The sequence below is a fragment of the Crocuta crocuta genome, unplaced genomic scaffold, assembly GCF_008692635.1.
Source record: "Crocuta crocuta isolate KB4526 unplaced genomic scaffold, BGI_CrCroc_1.0 scaffold645, whole genome shotgun sequence".
NCBI classification, from domain to species: domain Eukaryota; kingdom Metazoa; phylum Chordata; class Mammalia; order Carnivora; family Hyaenidae; genus Crocuta; species Crocuta crocuta.
The window spans coordinates 1,110,567-1,134,000 of record NW_027530190.1 but is presented as its reverse complement, the minus strand read 5'-3'; the positions used below and the strand labels follow the sequence as shown (position 1 = coordinate 1,134,000).

Below are 23,434 nucleotides of genomic sequence, written 5' to 3'. Positions count from 1 at the left end.
TATCACTATATATATATACTTGATATATATATATATTTATCACAAGTATAAAATGCATTATGTTGTAGGAAATAACTTATTTAATGGGAGCAACAAGTAGAGGATGCAAGGTTACAAGCAAAGCATTTGCACGTCTAGATGAAAACACCACCAAAAAGATCACAGGTCAAATATCACTGACCTTGGAAATGGAAAAGATTCCCCCAGAATCTTTGTTTTGGTAACCTGAAATCATTTGGGCAATACTTACCAACATAGAACATGTATCAGGCATTGTGCTAAGCTTCTTATAGATGTTATTTAAATGTCCTCATCTCATGAATCAAGAAAGTGAGGTTAGAGAGGTTACATAAGGCACTTGAGGTTTGGGAAGTGGCTGAACCAGGATCTAAGTTTGGAACTGGCAGATTCAGTGTTTTATTAATAATCATAGTACATGCTTCGACTACATTAGTAGTACTTGTTTTTGCTTATTGTTCACTATGGATGTTTTAAATGTGAGGGTTACAACTTGTCTGATGGACCAAACTCCAACTTCTAATTGATAACTACCTTAATTCAGTGTCCAACTTCAGCTTAGGTCATGATCTCGTGGTTTGGGAGTTTGAGCTCCACATTGGGCTCTCCACTGTCAGCACAGAGCCCACTTCAGATCCCTGTCTCTCTCTCTGTCCCTCCCTGGCTCACGATCTCTCTCAAATATAAACATTTAAAAATTATTGATTAGACACTGAATAATTTGTTTAGATTTATGTATTTGACGTATTTGTTCTGTGAACCACAGGAAACCTGAGGCTATTCAGGATAGAGCTGTTTACTTGGCTTTCAAAGTTCCTCAAGTAATAATGTTTTTTATGTAATAGGTACCTAAAAGCGGACTGCATCAACTGAAAAAAACTCAGTAGGATGATGTCCTAGTAGGATGATAGTTTCATTCCCAGTTTTCCTCTGATACCCTAAATATAATATGTAATCCAAGATATTCTATAGTTCTATTAAGAAGTCTTCAATACTATTTTGTTATTAAAATGACTTAAAGTATATCTACTTAGTAAATGCTGTGAAGACACACCTAAAACTCAGGTAAACACTTCTCAAATTAGCATGAATTTTGAGGGAACTGAATTAGACATTTTCTTGTGTCTATATTATTAAAGGTTTTTATTAGATAATGATAGGTCTTGCAAAAAGAATGAATTTTACAAAGGTAAAAGGGCTATCTTTATCATTCTTGGAAATAAATCTGCTGTTATTTCCTTTGGTAGATCATGATCACTGATGCAGGTAACTTTACGACTTTCTGGCTGGTGACTGTGGAATGGCACTGCCATCTAGCGGTCATTTTTTGCCATAGGTGATGCCCCTCTTCTGGCCCACTGGGTGATGCAGACTTGAGTATCATCAGGTAGACATACCTGAGCACTCCTTCACGTCTCACTGGATTAGAGTCTTTGTATTACAATGTCTTATGTATTTTCTTTTTCCTAGAGTAAATACTTGTTACTGTTTAAGTGAAAACATGTTTTGTCCACCCAGCTAAGAATATTAGAAAGAGGTTTTCACTCCTTATCCCTCCTACCTCCTTATAGTCCTATTCTACTTCTGCTCAGGCCTGCATAAAAACTGACAAATATGGAAACTGTGGGGAGATTATGGCAACTTTCTGTTCCTATGATCATATTACCAATTTAAATAGCAGAAAACAAAATTATGCATTATAGGCTGATCCTTAATACTGGAGCCTTGGGGCACCTAGATGGCTCAGTTCATGTCTCTTGATACTGGCTCAAGGTCATGATCTTATAGTTAGTGAGACTGAGCCCTGCATTGTACTCTGTGCTGACAGCATGGGGCCTGCTTGGAATTCTCTTTCCCTCTCTTTCTCTGACTCTCCCTAGCTCGTGCCCATACTCTCTCTCAAATTAATAAACACTAAAAAAATATTGGAGCCTAAAAAATAGATGGCAGTAAATTCTCCCAGTGGTTAAATAAAATAAAAACAAATTGTTAGCAGAATATTAGAAAGCTAAACATGATTATAATCATTCTATCATTCTAAGGGCTATATTTTAATGAATGTTTATAAAGCACTGCGCATTGTTCTTGGTGTTTCTGTGTATTACACAACCCTATTAAATAGTTATAAATCCAATTTTAACAGTAAGAAAACTGGGTAGATAAGTAGAGAGGGAAACACATATATGACTTGCTTAAAGTTGTTTCCACCAGCAAGTGGAAAAACTGGGATTTGAAATCATGGAATCTACTTGTTTTAATAAAAAGCAACACAAATAGTGATATTTAGATTTTAGCAGATTAACTAATCTAAAATATTTGGGAGAATTAAACTGGTTTAGCAAAATTACTAAAATTATTCTTTAGAAGACACATACCAAATGAGTCAAATTATATATGAAAGAGTTTATTTTTCTATTTACATATCTGCCTTCCTCTAGAAAAGACTAAGGCGGCTTAACAGGGGGATCATAGTAAAGTTTTGGAAAACATTCAAGATCTTAAATTTATTACTCTCCCCAAAAGTTAGCTGCTTCCAAGCTTGATTTAATATTTTGCATGTTTTCTCTCCGTTGTTTTGTAAATATATTTGCTTCTCCTTTCTGTAATCGACGTCTGACAGCTGATTTTTGCTGTTTTGTCAACTGACGTTTCACTTTCTGTTTCACCAATTCCTAGAAAGATTTCATGAATTAGTATTACTGATAACTGAACATTTTGATAAGGAGTAAATATTCAATAAAACAAACATTTACATTGCTAATATTTTTCATGTTTCTTAAGAGCATGAATTTCTTAAATTCCAAACACTGACAGTACTATATGAACCAGCAACAAAATAAACACCAAATTAATGGTTATAAAATAGGAGAAATTAAATTTCAAACACAAATACAGATGACCGCAAATAGTCATCCTTTGAAAAACAAATCACAACAGTGCCACCTAATGTCCATGAGGAAAATTGAAAACAAAATCAAAAAATATACTCAAGATAAAAAACTGCTTGTTCCTCTACTCTTGAGGTTAAAGTAGACATGGCTTTGTAAAGCATTCATTACTGGCCAAAATGTACCCAAGAGTGCCTTCATAACTTTAGGTGTATAGATGACCTGATAGCAGCAGTTACATGGTAAAGTTTTCACACAGTTTCTGGGAGAATGCTTTATCAGTAAATAATCACAAATTCAAATTATTTCTTATTAAGATCCAGGCTGCCACTGTGACTTACAAGATGAATAAAAGTTTGAATATTCTGTTCCGAATAATCTTTTCTTCTTCTGAAGCACTACAGCCTGTTATTTATTGCACATACACTTGTACCACCCAACTTATTTCGTAAAAAAGAAATAAACACTGCAAGGGTTGAAGCAAGGGTCTCTTGTATATATGCCCTACCCTATGCTAGGCACAAAGAAACATTTATTAAAAATCTGTCAAGTTGAAAAAAATTAAACAATAATGGATCTAAGGTAAAAATGCCCTAGGAGAACCAGTCTGCTTAACAGTTTCTTGGATTGTACACGTGTACTACAAAACTTGGACCAGATGAGTTAAAAGCAGATTGCATTTTTACATAGTTAAGCAGACTATATTTAATTAACAGGCTTTAACAAGTTACCCTCTTAGTTTTAGTCTAATGATTCCCAGTGGGAAAAAAGGTAAGAAAATAAAGGATGGAAACAGATGGAAAATTCGGATTTCAATTCCCTGCAGAGGCTGATATCCCATGAGATGTAGTCCCCTAAACCCAGTAAAGCAGGAGACTTAGAAGAAACTGGTACCTCAGAAGTATCAGAACTGAAAGCTGTAGAACAAGTGTGACTGGGTTCTAGGACCCTTCCCTATCCTATGAGGACAGGCAATTATAACCTCCTCACCCCAGCAAGAGACCAGAACCATGAATAAGAAAAGCATCTTCTTAACTACAACAAAGACAAGAGAGCAATACTTCCATAATTCTGAAGGAAAATGATTTCCAAACCTCATCTCGAACACTTAAACTCCCAATCCAGTGTGAGAACAGGATAAAAAGACATTTTTAGTAATAAAAAATACCACTCCTCCCATTCAAAGAATTACTGGAATCTATACTGCCAAACAAAGAAGTATAGTGCCAAATAAAGAGATGGAACTAGGAAAGAAAGCAACCAAACAAAAAGGAGTAGAGGTCGCAGGAAGACAACAGTGGAGCATGCACCACACTTAAACTAGAGGAATCAGAGGCCTCTAGAATATTTTCAAGAAGAAAATCAATTTCTTTTCTAAATATTCGGTGTGCATTTCCCCTTGGTTCTTCACTTTGATGAGACAAGATAATCATATCTAGAAGCTCAAGAAAATAAGGTAATAATGGATTACTGAGAGTGGGGGAAGGGCAGAGAGAGAGAGAAAATCTCAAGCAGCCTCCACACTGTCACATGGAGTCAGATGCAGGACATAAACTCCTGAACCATGAGATCATGACCTAAGCCAAAATCAAGAGTTGGTTACTTAACCTACTGAGTCACCCAGGCAACCCCCTGTATTTTTTAACATGAATAAAATTAATTAATTTAGGATTCATAAATTGTCCTGGATTTGGCCCTCTCTCTCTCTCTGCCCCTCCCTTGGTTGTGTGTGCTCTGTNAAAAATCTCGTTTAGTATTTATTTTTTAAAAATACTTGTATATTATTTGAGCACATAAAATATTAGACAAAAATCATGCATTTTGTTGATTTTGCTGTTTGTTTTGTTGTCGTGGGCCATGTTTATTAAAAAGCAATATACATAAATGTTTAATTAGAATTTGTTACATATTAAAAAGAAGAGGGTTCATAGGTGGCAACTTTGCCAATAAATTGGGAACGATAAAAGTATTTATATGAAGAAAACAGATCTTATAATTACAGCTTCAAAGAACAGAGAAGATCTTTTACCATATAGGAAAATTATCATTAAATTAACAGAGGTAATAAAATAAAGCTGCTTTTCTTCTAACTTTTTAACACAATGAAATGTGACTTCAAGGCTAACAGTGTGACCAAATTTGCAAAAGAATGTAGAGTTAAGATGATCATTTTGTTTCCAATAATTAGAGTGAAATCTTTTTGATCAAGCTAGGCTGAAGAGATCTTTTTCCTCTTAGAAAGCAAATTTGTATTTTATAATGTAATTCATTAAAGGCTTGACCTCACTTTAAATTTTAATTTCCTGTTAGCTGTATGGGGAATGAGGTAAAGTCAAGACCTAAAGATATAACTTAGCCTGAATTAGTAATCTAAATTTTTCTTTATATGCGATTGCCAATTTTATGCCACTGTACTTCTATAAAAACACTTATTTTATGAATCTGAGAAATCAAAAAGAGTAAATAAAACTCATTAAGTATAGAAAATATCAAAGCCAATGGTGGGCAATCATAAAGTGTGAGAAATTCTTAGTAAAGACAGGTTGGTAACACTTAAAGGGTAATTTTTATCTTTTAATATAATTAATAGTTGTTTAAAATTCCAAAGGTTTACAGTTTACATCCAGAAAATCAAGTAAATTATAAGGCCAGCAGAAAAGAGTATATAAAAATCAAGACATTTATAGAATTTCACTCTTTTATTTTGGTCTCATGAGCTCTAAATGTCAGTATTATCAAGAAAATTCCTAGAACCATTAAAAATGTGTTATATTATTAAATATAGTATTTTTTTTGCTTGTCTTTGATAATTCTGATTTAATTTTGTAAATATCCCATATTATATCCATAGGACACACATTTTAACTTATTAGACAATACATATGAATTTGGAAATCAGAAGTTCAGTAAAAACAAAGTTCTTTTATTTTGAATTCACTTTCCACATAATTTTATTTCCTTTTTTTTTCCTAATTTTTTAATGTTTATGTTTTGTTTAAAAATTTTTTTTAACTTTATTTTTGAGACAGAGACTGAGAGTGAGTGGGAGAGGGGCAGTGAGTGAGTGGGAGAGAGAGAGAGGGAGGGAGAGAGAGAGAGAGAGAATGTCAAGCAGGTTCCATGCTGTCAGCAGAGTCCGATGCAGGGCGCGAACTCACAAACCATGAGATCATCACCTGAGCTGAAACCAAGAGTTGGATGCTTAACCAGCTAAGCCACCCAGGCACCCCTTTTAATGTTTATTTTTGAGAGAGAGACAAGAGAGAGCATTAGTGGGAGAGTGGCACAGAGGGAGAGAGAATCTGAAGCAGCCTTTGAGCTATCACTGCAAAGCCTGGTGTGGGGCTTGAACTCATGAACTGTGAAATCATGACCTGAGCTGAAGTAAGGCACTCAGCCGACTGAGTCACCCAGACGTCCCTATTTCTTCCTTTTTAACTTCTAAATTGATTTTCTTTTGTTTATCTTCAGTGAAGTTATCACTAAAAACTAGTTTTAAGGGTATGCAACTTAATGCCTTTAAGTACAAGGAAAGCCCCAATACACCAAATGTGTACTTTTATCTCTTTCCTTAAAATCTACAAAGGAAATAAACTGATTCTTCCTCTTGGACAGCCTGGAGAGGATGGCAGGCAGTAACACTCAGGAGCTGGAGTATTTGTGTTCACTGTCCTGCACAGAAAATGTCCCTTACGAAATTCTTTCAAACCCTGCTGCTAAATGTCTAACAAAAACTTGAGGTTACAAAGATTTTTAAATTACATATTTTTCTCCTTCAAAATTTAGTGAAGCTGGCACATCTTCGCACTCCAGCCGTAGTGCTATCACTAGCTGGGTAATCTTGAGCAAAGTCACATAACCTATCTGGGCCTCAATTTTCTCACTGACGAAATGCAGGGACCAGACCATATCTGAGTATCTACAATCCAACCAGGGTAGTGACCTAATCAACATTTGGAAAACGTTGAATGAATAATTACCGGAGGAATTGTTGAACAGCTTAAAATACTGCCCACAGAAGTAACACTCAGAGTTCTTGTTCTGTACTGTTTAATATCTTCCATATTTTCTTCATCTCTAAAATTAAAACAAAGTCACAAGGTACTGGATTTTTATAGTTAATTATGTGATTTATACTTTTCCTTACATGATAAAATATCATTATATTTAAAATTTCTGTGAAGGTAAAACTATACACAATTCAACCAACATACTAACAATTTCCATTTTTTAGCATTCTAATAATCACTATCAAAATGGAAAATATTCTACCATTTCAGCCATCAAAATTTGTTACTACTTCCCCATAATTCATATCTCTTTTCCACTAATCTTCTCTTGTTCTTCTACTGAACTCTACACATATCTGCCTCTTAGATTTAAATTCTTGGAACACTTCCCTACTATCTCTTAAACAACAAAAGATGTAATGGGAACAGAGGCAGTATTCTTAATCTGTATCATCTGCTCTGCAAAGGCAGAAAAAGTGCAATGATGTTGAAACGAAGTTGTTTTACATATTGGTCAAAGTTTTAATATATACAAAGTATAAGACACTATGACAATGTTAACACCTAACAGTTAATAGTTTTCAGCAATATGTTTCTACTCTGAATAGTAAAAATTTTGCCCAACATGTGTTTAAAGAGAACAAGTTAATCTGTGCTGAGACTATTTAACCTCTGTAATTTTCTTCAATTACTTACTCAAAATCCCTAGCCACTGCCACTCTTGATTTTAATTTATAATTTTAATTTTATAAGTTCATTATTTGAGTTGTAATAGCCCTGAGACTCCAGATATAGTTACACAAAAAGGCACAAAATTTTCATGTTTTGCTTCACAATAAAACTCTAAAGATAAAGACAGCCTTAGGGTGTAAGCCTGAACATGTACTGAGAAATGCCTAATAAATGTACTATTGATTTAGTTTTATCTTATTACTATTTTGAAATAAATGAAACTCCTTTCATGATTCAGGGTAAACTATTCCAAATATAAAACTTAATTTTTTTATCTTTTGCTAGTCTAAGTTCAGGTTGCTGACTCATTAATATTTGCAAGAAAAATAGCCTTAGAAAAAAAATAACATATAATATTAAATAATTTTAACTGTATATGAACAAGTATGGATAAAAGGTTCAAAGTTCCAGAGAAAATTCACTGTAAGTAGATATCTCATGAAGAGAGCACATTCACTACATTTTTATTGGACTACATATAAACCAAACATACATCAACTACAAAAATATATGAACATTCATCCATCTAGAACTTGACTGATTTACCAAATTACTGTAAATAACTTTTTTAAAGTAATGTTTGCATTTTTAATGCAGAACTGCTTAAAAATGAATCAACAGATTGCCTAGGATTAGGTCCATTGTAGAAGGTAATCTAAATTTTAACACCAAAAGGGTTATTTGCTTTCATTTTTTACACATAATGGGACAAAATATAGTTCTATTGTATCATTTGAAAAACAAGAACAAAAACACCACTCATTTATCAGAACTGAAGAAAGTATAGGTCTCCACACTAAAGTAAAAAAAAAAAAAATCAATCAACAGAAATCTATACCTGAAAGACCTGATTTCTTTGTTTACTGATGACATGGCAATCAGGTGAGGGCATGCATCTTCACAGTCTTCACAGCCCATGGGAATTCCTCTTTGACCTGTTTTACCATTTTGTCTAGTGTCATTCTCAATTTTGTCTGTCTCCTCAGGACACTCAGTTATAGAACTGTTGTCAATAACTTGCCCTTTTATTTCTTCTAAAGCTTGACTGAATTCAGGTAATTCAAAATTGTGTGCATCAGCATTCTTCTCTGACAAATCATCTTCCTTTATTTGTTCAAGGTCTCCAGATGATATGCAACAGTAGTCAGCTGATTCATCTGTAGAATTTTGATCACTTTGATTTTTTGATTTACGAACCTCTGCTTTATCTGACAACTCTTCATCAGAATGTGAGAATTCAGATTCGTCCTCTGTTTCCCTATTTTTATCATCTGGACCTAATGGATGAAGCAATTCATCATCTGCCTGCATTTCCTTTGTGTAGCCACTGGCAGAAACCTCTATATCAAGAGAGTCCTCCCTCCTAGGAAAAAAGAATGCCAAATGTTACAAAAAAATGCACCCAACATGGGTAAATATTTATTACTCTGTAAAACTGTAATTCTCAAATAGTTTAATAGTTTACTATTAAAATTTAAAATTTTTTCTTTGACTAAAATATAATACTTAGTTAAATATACAAATGTAAAAGATACATTTTTGTTGTCAGTTAAGAATAAAATGACTATAGGGATGACTGCCTGGCTCATTTGGTTAAGAGTCAGACTCTTGGTTTTGGCTCAGGTCATAATCTCACAGTTCATGAGATCAAGCCCCGTGTCAGGCGGTGCATATAGTGCAGAGCCTGATTGGGATTTTCTCTCTCCTTCTCCCTCTGCTGCTCCTCAGTTCATGTGTGTGTGTGTGTATGTGTGCACGTGTGTGTGCGCGCACGTGCGCTCATACATGCAAAAAATGACTAGTAAAAGCAACAAATATTAGTAGAAAGGTTACAAAAACTTGATACTGACTTAATAAATTGACTTTAATGGGCACTAAAGATCTCTTCTTTGAAGTTCTATCATCCCAAAGCAGAAAACAATGTCATAACTAAGAATATAAAATAAATGAAAAAGTTTTGCTTTGAGAATTTACATATAATTATGTTCCATAAATCAAGTAAATACAGCTTCTGTTCTGGATAAAGGAAAAACATAAATTCCAATATGAATAAAAGTTCATGAATTTATAAGAAACTAAATGTGTTACTCCTTTAAAATTTAGTAACACTGCCTTAATAGACCAAAGGCAGGATTTTCTAGATTTTAAGTTTCATTTATACACTAGATAGCAATGATACTCAACAATTATTATAATGTGTCAACGGTTACTATTTGGAAATTTTTTAGATGAAAGTGTTAAGCTTTTTAGAACTAAATAAATCAAGTATTATTTATTTATTTATTTTTATTTCGGGGGGGGAAGGAAGAGGGGGAGGGAAGGAAAGGGACAGAGAGAGGGAGAGAAAGAGAGAATCCTAAGCAGGTTCCATGCTGAAGTCTATCCTACAACCTTGGGATCATGACCTGAGCCAAAATCAAGAGTTGGATTATCAAATGACTGAGCCACCCAGGTGCCCCAATAAATCACATACTTAAACAAGTTTTTATCATTTTAAGCAAAGGTGAGTACAAACCTGATATCACTAAAAGTTGGGTAAAGCTCACTTTCATAGCTGAAACGTTTCATGAAGAAATCTCTAATGCATTTAACATCTCTATCAAAATACCTGCAAAAAGAAGAATCAGTTTTGATACAGCCTTCGTTGTTCATGCTTTTCCTCATTAGCCAATGACAATATACTTATTAATGACACTCCTAATCATTATATGAAAAATGATGTTACTCATAAGAAAAATAAGAGACAAATCGACACCAGTGTGTCTGAGAAACTAAACAAAACAGAAAAGGAAAGGAACAGGAAATATTAGCTGCCAAAGGCATTTAGTTCCTATAGTTAAAAAACTGGAGGTCTTCCCATACTGTAACAGACATACTAAGAGAAAATAAGATGTATATGAGTCTCAGAAAAGAAGACTGTGGGTCTGTAGTTAGGGGCAAGTTTCTACTTTTCCTCTTTAGTCTCCAGCCTGTCTGGTTATACTTCTCATCAGCTATACCCAATCAACTACAAAAGCTTAAATATACAACAGTTTAGTCACACATTAAGAAAAAAATTGGGACCATTAAATTATGTTATGTTTATATACCTTTATTAACCATTTGCTAATTTGTAAGAACATTCAAAAGAGATAAATAATGCTGTGGATTATAAACAAGGATTTGGAGACATGTTAATCTGGTCCAAGGGTAGAAGGACCCGTATCAGGTTGCTTTTTAGGCCACCATAAAGCAGTGAGAACCTAGAATCCTCTAGGTTTCTAGATAAGGGAGAATTAAGAAATAGGATCACATGAAATTCACTATGTCCTTGAATATTAATTAATATTTCAGAGAAAGTCTAGAAACAGAAAGATAATGGTACTATTCTTTCCTAATTTTAGGGTACCCTGGGAAAAACTTCAGTAAATGATTTAAAGATTATCTTTTTATTTATGTCTATGTTTCACCTTATTAGACAAAATCTCAAAATCTTCAAATGTAGAGATAGGTCTTATTTATAATTATGTATTAATTAATTTATATCTTAATTTCTGCTACGTAGCACAACTCCTTTTCTCTAGTACTTCTCCATTAAATAGCAAGCTAAATCATACTGTTTCCCTGTAGAATAATGCAGCCTACACTGAATGTCACAATTTGTCATCGTTTCTTTCTATACTTCTGGTGGTTCCTGGACTTTCTTTCATTGTGTGACTATGTTACCCTATGTTAATAAAAATGGTGATTAGTCACCATCCAAAGATATGTTAACCACTCAAGCACCAGGTGTTAATCTATTAATATTGTTCAGTTGGAACAAATATTCTTTAAATTTATATTTAAATAACATTTCTTTTTCTGAAGTATAGACATTTTCTTATGCAAATCTGGAGGAAGAAAAGCTTGCCTGAACACAAACTGGTTTGAGCTCAAACTTTCCAAGAAGTCATATACTCTTATTATGTAAGGTTGTTATTTTCAGGAGAAAGGAGAAGTTTCTCATATCATAACTTGGAATGAACGGATGAAAAATATTCCACTTTGATTATAATCAATTACATCATGAAATACCAAGTAAAACAATGTCATTTTATAGCATGGTTTACACGGGTTAAGTAATGTGAGGAGTTAGATTACCACAGTATATAAAGTGATACTGTCCTGTGTTAGGGATGAGGCTTTACATAAATTGTTTTCTAATAATAAAAAGCAAAAAAATGACAAGACAGATATTCTTGATCTCGCAACTGAATCCACTTCAAAATCATAATTTCTACGAAGGCCATCATGATTACCAACTTATACTTGGTGAAACAATCTTGGAGGCAACTATGGAGGAGAGAGAGGATGGGGCCCTAGGGTTACCTTTTCTATGTCCCTATTTTCTCTGGGCAGGCTTTTTTTTTTTAAATTGGGCTTCCACCTAAAAGTCTGTTTGAATAAAAGTTTGTTGAACTTTCCACCTAAGAAAGTTTGACTTTCAAGAGTCTGTCAGATTACACAAGTAATTTACAATACTGAAGAATTAGATAGGTTTTCTTAGCGGGGGGAAAGTCCTAGTTTGTATCCTTTAATAAAAGAACAAATTTTTAGATCATCAACATCAGCCACTTCAAACCAGTTATTGACCCAAAAAACAGTATTATAAAGTTGAAAAAATTAAGAAAAAATGACTGCATCACACACAAACACACCCATATCCAGAATCACTTTTAGCATATACCATTCAGCATTGTGATGAGAAGTTGAAACCATCTGTGGAAAATCAATCATGGTGATGTGGTCATCTTTATCCAAAATGAGATTGAATTCATTGAAATCTCCATGAATCAGTCCATGATTTCCAAGTTTGACAATTAGGTCCATAGCTTCATCATATACTGATGCAGGGTCTTCAACATGGTGTATCTGACATCTGAAAGTATGAAAACAGGTTATTTGTCATCATTTATGATTTTCACGAAAGTAAGCATGTGTATTATTTTTTCCATTCCTTACTTCCCTATGAGCTTTCTCTTCAAACAGGTTTTCATCTACCTTGTTCAAATGAAATAGGTAGGGTCAAAACTACCAATGATTTCCATGTTGCTAAATTCAGTGGTCAATTCAGACTTCATCATATGTGGTCTCTCAGTTAACCTCTTCCTCGTTGCTGAAACACTTCCTTCACTTGACTCTTGGTACACCAACAGAGGCTGTCCTCTTTCCATGTTTATCATTCCTTCTCACTCTTTTTCACTAGTTCTTCATCTTTCCCCAGACCTTTAAATTTTGGAGCTCAAAGGTTAATACTAGGAGCCTTTATTTAGAATCATTCGTGGTGACCTCATCCAGGCTGTTGGCTTTAAACACCTCAATCTATACTTCTCTGAACTCCAAGGCATCTCAAACTCAACCATGTCCCATACTGAACCTCTGATTCTATCCCACCCTCTAACTCCAAGCTGCTCTTCCGGCATCCTTCTCATTTCTATAAATGACTAGTGTTATCCTTGATTTTCCCTTTCTTCATACTGATATTCAATCCCAAACAAACAGTGTTGGCTATACCTGCAAACATATCCAGAATCTAACCACTGTTTATCACCTTCACATCCACAACTCTTATCTAAACAACCATCATCTCTTGATTGGATTATTAGAACAGTTTCCTAGCTTTTCTTCCTAATTCTGTCCTTGTCTGCCTTTCAATCTATTCTCAAAACAACAGCCACAGCAATCCTATTAAAACAGTCACATCATGTCTCTTCTCAGTTCAAATTCCTCCAATGCCTTCCTATCCAAATCAAAATAAAAAAGCCCTTGCTATAGTGGCAATGACACTGCAGTATATAAACATGAAATCAACATGCTGTAAAACTTAAATTTGTATGTCAAAATGTACTAAAAAAGAAATTAAAAATTCCTTGCAATAGCCTACAAACCTTAAATGATCTAGTTCCCTGTTGCCTTTCTGATCTTATCACTTATAATCTCTGCCCTCATCCACTCAACTCCAGCCACATTAGCCTCCTCACTGCTTCCTGTACATGTAGGCACACTCCCATCCCTGGACTTATGTACTTGCTGGCCCCTCTGCTGGTCTTCTCTCTCACTAATTTTAGGATTATGCTCAAAAATACTTTATCAAGGAGACTCTTCCTGACCATTTCATGTAAAAGAGCAGCTTCCTCCACTCACCCCAGTACTCCCTGTTCCCTTACCTATTTTAATCTATAGCATTTTCTAACATCTGATAATCATGTTTCCTTGTTTAGCTATTTACTGCATGTCTCCTTCCATCAGAACATAAGATCTATGAAGGCAGAGATTTTGTTTTGTTCACTGGTGGGCCTACTAAAACAGTGCTTCCTGTATACTAGATTACTAGCAAACATATGCTGAATCAGCAGAGATTATTACAGAGATTATAAAATCCATTCTGTCAGAACAAAACTAAATTTTTAATTTGCATTTGAGACTACTGCTTTGTGTTAATTTCTAACCTTTCAGAAGCAATACTTCATTTAATTAGAAAGTTTTTGAAAACTAAACCTTACACTTACTTATTACGATCCATAGTTTTAAGAATAATAAATACTTACAGAGGATAGCCATTTACGAGTTCCATGACCACTGCATGGCGATTATAATCAATTGGTTTTGGGACAGGAAATTTCCTCTCATACAATGCCTAAAACATAGCAAAATAGGGATAAACTAACAAAGAGGTCATTAATCCTTAGGGTAAAATAAAAGTAAACATACCTGCCCACAACTAGAAGAAACATGAAAGACTTTACAAAATTACAGTTAACACATAATTATTTATGGCTTTTTCACAGCAGAAAATGAGCTACACATAAAATAAAATTTTAAAGCAGTTAACTTAATTCACTTTTTCACCAAACGTTAATTTACTGAACATTTACTAAATCTTATACATGGTGCTAGGGTTATAGAAATAAATGTAAAAAACTGTCCCCAAGAAGCCTACAATCTCCTAGGATATATCCTCTTCTTTTTATTCTTTTATTATAATTATTTTTTAATCTTTATTTTAAGTAGGCTCCGTGCCCAATGTGGGGCCTGAACTCATGATCAACAGTCACATGCTCTACCAACTGAACCAGCAAGGCACCCCAGGATATACCTTCTTATTTTGCTACATTTCTGCCATTAACTGGGAGTATGCTTAAAAATTCAAATGGAAATAAACTGTGATTTAGGAAACAGTCTTGTCTTCTGGCAGATTAGAAAATGAAATATCTCAATAGGTCAGATATTTTAGTTTTAGAGTATTGACCTTTTTCTTCAGACCATAATATACAATATAAATTATGTGGCAAATATACACACAGTAGTGTAGTCTGAGTCAAGTTACTTCAGATCATCCATTAATCCATCTTTTCCCCAACGCTTACTTTCTTCTACCTTTTGCTTCCATCAAAAGTCCTGTTATTATTTCCTTCAAAAATATCTTAGATTTATGCTCTCTGCAATTTAGAAAGCTACAATTTGAAAGTAGGCCTTTGTTACTTATTCATGATTGCTCCAACAGTGGTTCTAGCTCTTGCCACCATAACTAACCTTCATCCTGTGTACCAATACCAAACTAAAATACTTATGTCAATGCTCCATTCAGAAAAATCTACAATGTTTGTATTTCAGTATGAACAACTTTTCCTAGTTTTCAGAACTCTCTTTAATCCACTTATCAGGTCCCAGTTTTCCCAATACTCTTTTTTTAAAAATATATATTTAATGTTTATTTATTAAAAACAATTTTTTTTTTTACATTTATTCACTTTTGAGAGAGAAAGAGACAGAGAGCACGAGCAGGGGAGGGACAGAGAGAGAGGGAGACACAGAATCTGAAGAAGGCTCCAGGCTCTGAGCTGTCAGCACAGAACCCAATGCGGGGCTTGAATTCATGAACCACGGGATCATGACCTGAGCTGAAGTTGGACACCGTGCCGAATGAGCCACCAGGTGCACCCCCATACTCTCTTTAATAAACAGTTTGGAGTACATACAGGGTTCACGCACATATTCATGTCTTTGCCCATAGTGGCTCCTTTCCAAAGAACACTGTATTACTATTTTCTCCTTAGGGACAAATCATATGCATGCTTCATTACTCTACTCAACTCCACTTGCTTTATGAAACTTCTTTCAACTATTCTACTCTACAGAAGTTTCTCTAAACTTAACATATAACTTAATTTATATACTTATGAACAGGGTTAATTTTATAAAACGCTTACTTCCTACCTTCTTTGTAGAGGAACTGAACTCCTGCCACTCTCCCAAGATTTTTGTTTGTTTGGCTTTTAAGATTTTTTTTTCAATGCAAGTAGTTCTGAACATGCTTTGGCGGCTCAATAGTATATAATAACCTTAACCACTGTCCTAATGGTCTAGCTCTTGCACTATGGCTTAATCTTCAATCTAACCATATCTTATTCTCTTCAAGGAAAAAAGAGAATAAATTTAAGGAGCTATTTATGTACAATAGGTTCTATTCTAGTACCTTCATATAAACATCTAAGAAAACAGCTAATACAGTTCTAGGAAAATGTGTAATATTCTCTACCAAACTGCTTACTTATTGATTGACTATTACAGGATACAAACCATTAGTATTTAAGGCAAAGAAGAACATAACATGTATGGTATCACTATCAGTTATTTACAGTCTTCAAAATTTTCCCCCATAACTACTAAAAATTTAAGCACATGAATTAACCCATTCAACACCAAACTGAAACTCCCAAAACTTTCATATATTAATCACATACTATAGCATTATGTATGTACATATGTACATATGTATATACTTTTAGGAATCTCCAAACCCAACATGGGGCTCAAACTCACGACCCGGAGATCAAGAGTTGCATGCTCTTTTGACTGAGCCAGCTAGGTGCCCCGAGAATGACTTTTAGTAATGTAAAATTTTAAAAAGTGAAGATAAGAAATAACAAATACTACTGGAGAATAATAAAAATACAGTATTATTTTCTGTTTAATTTAAACATTATTGAAGATATATATTTTGGTTATTATTAAAGATAGTTAACAAATATATCCTGAACTTGATTTTGAAGGTGAAAGTTGAAAACCTAAAGATTTTTACCATTTCTAATATGCATACAAATTTGTACATCAACATTTCTTCTCCATTAAGTGAAGGAAAGGTACTAGTCAACTTAGCTGATATGCTAAGGTTTCTACAGATAATTACTACAGGTAATTCCCTGCCTTTTCAACAGGAGACAAGCATATATGTATTTATATATATTAAATAGATACATATTCACATACTTTTGTGAGGCAATTACATCACTAATTATTTAAAGCTATTTGTTAATTTGCATTATAATACCTTATTAATACTGTAGAGTCCTTGTTGCTTTTACACATTAATAATGATTAAAAATGCCTTCACACAGAAAAAAAAAATCACCAGAAAACCAAATAACAAAAATAATCAACAGTTAAACATAAGGGTAATGACTGGGACTGAGGACAGGAGAGATGTGGGGACAGCAGACTGGTAAATGTCACTATATCCTTTCAGCTGCATGTATTATTTGGTTAAAAAATATGAAATTATTTACAAAATACCTTCATATAAGCAAATTCTTTCATGGCAGAGAGACGAGATAAATAAAGCCAAGACATGTTATGCCTGTGTTTATGATAATCACGCTTGTTTTTCAGATTTCGAAAGGAGGTTCTTCCCAGCCTATGAAGCTTTAATGCAAATTGCTGCCCTTCTTCATTTGCAACAACATAAATATCTAGAGCCAAGATTTAAAAAAGATCATTATTATACTTTCATCCCAAAAAGTTCACTTGTAATTCCTAGTTTTGATTTTATTTGTATCAAATTATATATTTCCTAATACCCAGGAATACCTACTATTCAGCAAAATTATTTTAACAACAATCCAAAATAAAATGACATGTATTAGTATCTTACTACAAAAGAAGGATGTTGTGTGTTAAAGGTTATTGCTTCCAAAAGTGCTCAATACTCAATTCAATTTATTGGGAAAAATGTAATTGTTGTTTAGTGACCTACATGTATGGGAAACGATTTAATATCTTCTTTTTCAACAACACAAAGTTCAATTCTTCAACTTCTTCAATAAGTAAAATTCAGTTGTTACCATATAATCTTATGGTTATCAGAATGGAGATCTTCCCCCACATATTCCAATCATCAATAAAAGTTGATATATGTAATACTGACATGTAAAACATACCCTAATTGTTCATAAGAAATTTTAATTATTACACATCAACTGTCTCTCACAATGGCAGGATTATAAACTGGTGTAAACTTTTGAAGGGAAATTTGTAGTATCAAAATTTTAAATGTACCGAACTTTTGTGCTAATAATTCAATTTCTTAAAAAAAAAATTTTTTTTAATGTTTATTTATTTTTGAGAGAGAGAGAGAGAGAGAGAGAGAGAGAGAGGCAGGGCACAAGCAGGGGATGGGAAGAGAGAAGAGACACAGAATATGAAACAGGTTCCAGACCCTGAGCTGTCAGCACAGAGCCTGAAGCGGGGCTCCAACCTACGAAGTGTGAGATCATGACCTAAGCTGAAGTCAGACGCTTAACCAGGTGCCCCTAATAATTCAATTTCTAAGACTGTATTTACAAATGCATTTGTACATGTGCACAGAGGCGTGTGTACAAGGCTGTCTAACACATCATTACCTACAAAAGAAAAGGTGGAGTAACATAAATGTCCATAGCAGCTGGGACTGGTAAATTCAATTACCACTCACACCATGTAATACTCTGAAACTATGAGAAAGATCTGTTAACATGAAATGATATCAGAAATGCATCAAGGGGTACCTGGATGGCTCAGTCAGTATACTATGGGGCTCTTGATCTTGGGGTTGTTAAGTTCAAGCCCCACATTGGCTGTAAAGATCACTTAAAAATAAAATCTTTAAAAAAAACTCCAAAAATCAAATGCATCAAATGGAAAAAAAAATCAAGTAATGGTTGCTTTTATCTGTGATTGAAAACATATGTGAGTGTATATATACATTTTCTCATGTATTATATACTATTATTTAAATAGAATATTTCTAGAAGGATATATAAGATAGTACTTAATAGGAACAGCTTTGAAAAGTAACGGTAACAGATGGAGACCTGGTTAGGAGAAAGTTTTACTTTTTATTTTACTTTCTTTTGTACTAGTTATCATTTGCATGCTGTGAAATTCTTATAAACAAACAAAAAAAAAATGTTATTTTTTAAGTGAAAAAATGGACATAAAAAAGAGGCAGATTATCTAAAAAGAGGTGTTATAAATTATCTCATTTTACACATTTCACACACACACATGCGCATGTACTGCTGTATTTAGCACTCTTGCATTATGTATTTGTTCAGTGCTTTTTTAGAATGTTTTGTGTTCTACAGATACCTAATTTTGCCATATTTCTGTGGTAGAAAAATGTGTTGTAACTTTTAGTCACTGTCTTCTAATATTTCCTTGTGTTGCATATTTTAACTGTTACAAATGTCCATTTATAACATATAAAAGAGCAAATAATATATTTGCCAAAGATGTCAGTTATTAAAGGAAAATTAATTCTTGGTATAACTGAATTTTCTTTTTTCTTTTTTTTTTTTATGTTTTATTTACTTTTGAGAGAGAAATCGTGAGTGGGAGAAGGGCAGAGAGAGAGACAGGGAAGCACAGAGTCAGAAGGCGGCTCCAGACTCTGAGCTGTCAGCACAGAGCCTGATGTGGGGCTTGAACTCATGAACTGTGAGATCATGACCTGAGCCGAAGTCGGACACCCAAATGACTGACCCATGCAGGCACCCCAGTATAACTGATTTTTCAACGAGAGACTTAACAAAAAACAATAACCTACTAAACTAAGAGTGATTTCATCATCATTACTGCTTCTAACTTTTCAATTTACTGCTTTGTTGAAGAAATGGAAAAATTAAAAGATATGCTTTCTCAGGGTGCCTGGGTGTTTCAGATGGATAAGTATTTGACTCGTGGTTTTGGCTCAGGTCTTGATACTATGCTTTGGTTCATGGGATCCAGCCCCGCATGGGGCTCTGTGCTAACACCAGCAAGGTCCACTTGGGATTTTCTCTTTCCCTTTCCCTGTGCCCCTCCCCCACTGCTGCTCACATTCACTCTCTTTCTCAAAACAAATAAATAAACATAAAAAAAAAAGATAATGCTTTCTCAAAGGAAAATATAAAGAGAAACTAAAGCAATTCAGTAGTAATGTTAGCACTTACCAGATTCTTTGCCAACACCTATCTGGTTTCCAACAGACTCAACTACCTGTCTAGAAGAAAGTGTTTTCAAAGCTAGGTAATCATAGCCTGCATTTGTCAACCGATAGCCCTGGACAGCTAGACAAAATAAAATGAGAAAAAAAATGTATTTTAGTTACATCGCACAATCAAGTCACATTAATTCAATCATGAGAAGAATTTAAACAATAAGAAGTCTTAGCTGGAAAGATTAGTTTACCCAGTCTTAGGAGTTTGGCATTCCTTCCTAAATTTGTATTTTCTCTCTAGAGCAGTGTTACTCAAAACATGACTCACAGACTGACACCAGTCTACAAATATTTGTTACTAGTTTGTATAAGATACAGAAACTGAAATGAAGTGGTTAAGTTCAGAAATTTTTAAATCACTTTTACCAAGCTTTTTTGTCTTTAGCTCTAATAAGGAATTTGTGCCTGTATTTTATCAGTTTTTAAAGTTCATTTTTCTAGAAATTATGTTTTTATTCTTATTTTATAATATGAAGTATGGCTCCATGGCAGGTTGAAAAAAAGAAACTCATCCCTCATCATGGATAGTTTGAAAGTTAATGCTCTAGAGTCCTGTGGCAAAATGTATTTTCCAAAGATGGTGACAACAATTACTTCTATCCTATTTGGTTTTCTGCAGTCAGAACTTGTTATTCCCCTATGAGGAGATGGAGACTATTTCTTTACTCTCTTTAATCTGGGTGGGCCCTGTGACTATCCTAATAAAACTTGGTAGAAGTATGTGGATTTATGGACAGAGTGCTTTACTGGTCTGGCAACTTTTATTTTTCACTTTTTCAAATGCCTGCTCTGCAAATGAAATGAAATGAAATTAAAATAAAATAAAATAAAATACTTGCTCTGGGGAAAGCCAGTTATATGAAAAGTCACAAATGGTGCTATAAATACTTACTTTTGGTACGCTCCCAAGCTATGAGTTTATGTTTCACTAATTCTCTTAAAACTTTATTACAGCCACCATGTTTAAGGCTGGCTATAGAAGCAACCAAACTGCAGGGAACTATTTCATGGTTCTTCATGCCCATTTCAACCTGAAATTAAAGGAATTATAAGCAATCATAATCAACACAGAACTACTATCAAAACCTTGCTAAGAAGTTAACTTCTCCTTCAATTTTCTGATCATGCAGTTCTCCAACCAGTTGGAGACATAAGTGATGCCTTCTCTGAACATATTTTAAGTGACAACTTGATATATAATCACTGATATTCATATTCTGCCTCTATACTAAACTACACAGGTAAGAACTGTGAGTGCTTAACAGTTACTGGCAGGTAGCAAATACGAAGATATTTACTGACATTTAAATATTTATCTTTAAAAACTATAGATATTCCAGATATTTATTAAGGAGGTACTTACTATAAAAGTACCATGCAGGCATAGTGGAAGATTGAAAAATATACATAAATACTCTCAACCCTTTGGAGAATTTATTAGCTAATACTGTAAATAAGAACCTACACATCTAACTTTATTAGAAGGCAAGAAATAGTAAGTGCTAAAAAAGAAGTGGCCCAGGTATGAACATAAATTCTAGCTGATGGATCAGTTTCAAGCAAGAAGTGGCACTTGAGATTGATTCTAAGATGCAGAAAACAGAAAAAGGGAACACAGAGGGAATATCAGAGAAGACAAAAGATTTGGACATGCAAGGCAGTACAGAGCACAGCAGCTAGTACAGTGATGGCTCAGATGCGATGGTGAGTTCATGAAAAGAAGGCTGGAAAATGCTTTTAAGTAAGATACGAAAAGCACTGAAAGGCAGAACTAGGAGTTTTAAATTTCTTTTTGAGAAACCCTGGATCCCCTTGAAGGTGTTTACCTAAGGGAGATACATGAATAGAGATGTTTTAAGGACACTAATCACGATGCAAAGTTCTGGAAGGTCCTTCAAACAAAATGTTTAAGGTACACTGGAAAGATACATCTATACTCGGGAATGAAGTCACAATTAAAGGGAAAAAATTGTAAATTATATGACAGAGTTAACAGATAAAGCCGTGAAGTGGATGTGATCATCAAGAAAGAGATAATGGAAGACAAAGGAGGGTTGAGGGACAGAATTTGGTGGGAAGTTCACATTAAAAGGCAAGGGTAGCCAGTCAAAATAGGATTACTGATGTAGAAGACGCCTGAAAAGTACAGGAAGAGAGTCAAGGAAAGGTGGCCACTGATAGGAGGGACAGTAAGACTCAACTGGGACTGAAATATTGTATTTAATGAGTAGGTCATTCCTTGGTGAGCTTCAAAAAAGAATTTCAATTACCAGAGAATCAAGTTTTAGAAGATAAATCTGGCACTGTTTTGACGTGCCAATCAAAACCTCATACCTTAACTCATTTTCCATGCTTTGTTCAATCTCTCCTAGTCTCTAACATTCTTTCCCTCGACTCCCCTATTTGTCACAGGCATTAAGGATTAAGGGGATGTGATGTGGATGCAGAGAAGGAAGGTTATCTGTCAGAGTAACAGATGTTTAGAAAAAGTACAGCTTAATTAAATAATCTATGGGAAGAGAAAGAAAAGTGTCTTCCAAACTTCATAATGAATTTGCACTTGACAGTTTAATCCTTAAGTATTGCCTATTTAAGCAAAAGATAGTATCTTCTAAAAAATAGTTTTATTCTGGGAATCCCCAGTCTCTCTGCTGCTTATCTTTGTGATTTAAGACTACGACCAATAAAATCAGTTTTTGTCACTTCCTTGTTTAAAACATTCAGTAGACCACACAATTTAAAGATGGCATGCTCCCAACCCCAAACGTGCACACATTCTCTATTCTATTATTCTCGTTATCATCTTCACGACACTTAATATCTGATACTATCCTCCGTATTTCTTTATTCATTTACTCGATCTGTCACCCTTGTCTCGTACCCCGGTGAATTCCCTAAAACTGTCTCTAAAAACCAGACAAATAAATGTTGAGTGAATAAAACTGAATAAACGCTATGTGAGTGAATCTGTGAGTGAGGAACTCAACGCTATAAATTCTCAAGAGTCTTAAACTCTGCTCGGGTGGTCGGAAGCCCAGCGTCAAAACGGCTTTCCAGGCCACAGAGATGCTAAGTGTGGCTCTGGAGCACAAGATAGGGAGCAGAAAGGAAGGAAAGGATTAGAAAACAGAACTCTGCTCTGTTTCAGGGGAGACAAAAGCTTCCGAACAAAAGCTTCTGAAAAACCTGTCGGTCTTCTTTTACCCATGCCCAGTCTGGGTATCCTAGGAGGGCCTACAGCGTGCTCGACTCAGCTAAGTTCGAGGAGCAGGAAGAACCGCGGTGGGAAAGGACAGGGGACAGGGAGAAACGGCGAACTTCTTACCGCGGTCAGGACCCTGAAGTCATCCCGGCTCATGTAACGTAACTTGGCCACATTCACTTTCCCCATGGCGGCCCAACACTAGCCACAAATCTCCCTCACAAGAGCTGGAGAGCACAAGGTAAGTCTATATATCACCCTTTCCCAAGCC

General features: G+C 34.6%; 1 protein-coding gene and 1 long non-coding RNA gene across 2 annotated transcripts in view; one reads left to right on the top strand and one right to left on the bottom strand.

Annotated features, from left to right (window-relative positions):
• Positions 1–17,559, top strand: part of LOC144232376 (uncharacterized) — a 27,145-nt gene extending 9,586 nt beyond the window's left edge. Inside the window, exon 4 of the long non-coding RNA XR_013335375.1 lies at positions 17,336–17,559. This is a non-coding gene — a long non-coding RNA (uncharacterized LOC144232376). The remainder of the gene's footprint in view (positions 1–17,335) is intronic.
• On the bottom strand, positions 2,402–23,434 carry RIOK2 (RIO kinase 2). The gene is made up of 10 exons (XM_077765209.1): positions 23,287–23,434; positions 20,854–20,992; positions 19,915–20,031; positions 17,240–17,415; positions 14,215–14,303; positions 12,354–12,545; positions 10,164–10,256; positions 8,487–9,011; positions 6,887–6,983; positions 2,402–2,690 (listed from the first exon to the last, which is right to left on the bottom strand). The coding sequence occupies exons 1-10, from the start codon at positions 23,350–23,352 to the stop codon at positions 2,526–2,528; spliced, it is 1,659 nt and encodes a 552-aa protein (XP_077621335.1). The 5' UTR covers positions 23,353–23,434; the 3' UTR covers positions 2,402–2,525.

Bases quoted from the DNA above. Each gene is read 5' to 3' on its own strand.
- RIOK2 (XM_077765209.1), bottom strand. From the start codon at position 23,352: ATGGGGAAAGTGAATGTGGCCAAGTTACGTTACATGAGCCGGGATGAC. The intron at 9,012-10,163 runs GTTTGTACTCAC...CTTTTTTCCTAG, and splicing joins CCAACTTTTAGTGATATCAG to GAGGGAGGACTCTCTTGATA. The intron at 6,984-8,486 runs GTATAGATTTCT...TTTTAATTTTAG, and splicing joins AAAGAAATCAGGTCTTTCAG to AGATGAAGAAAATATGGAAG.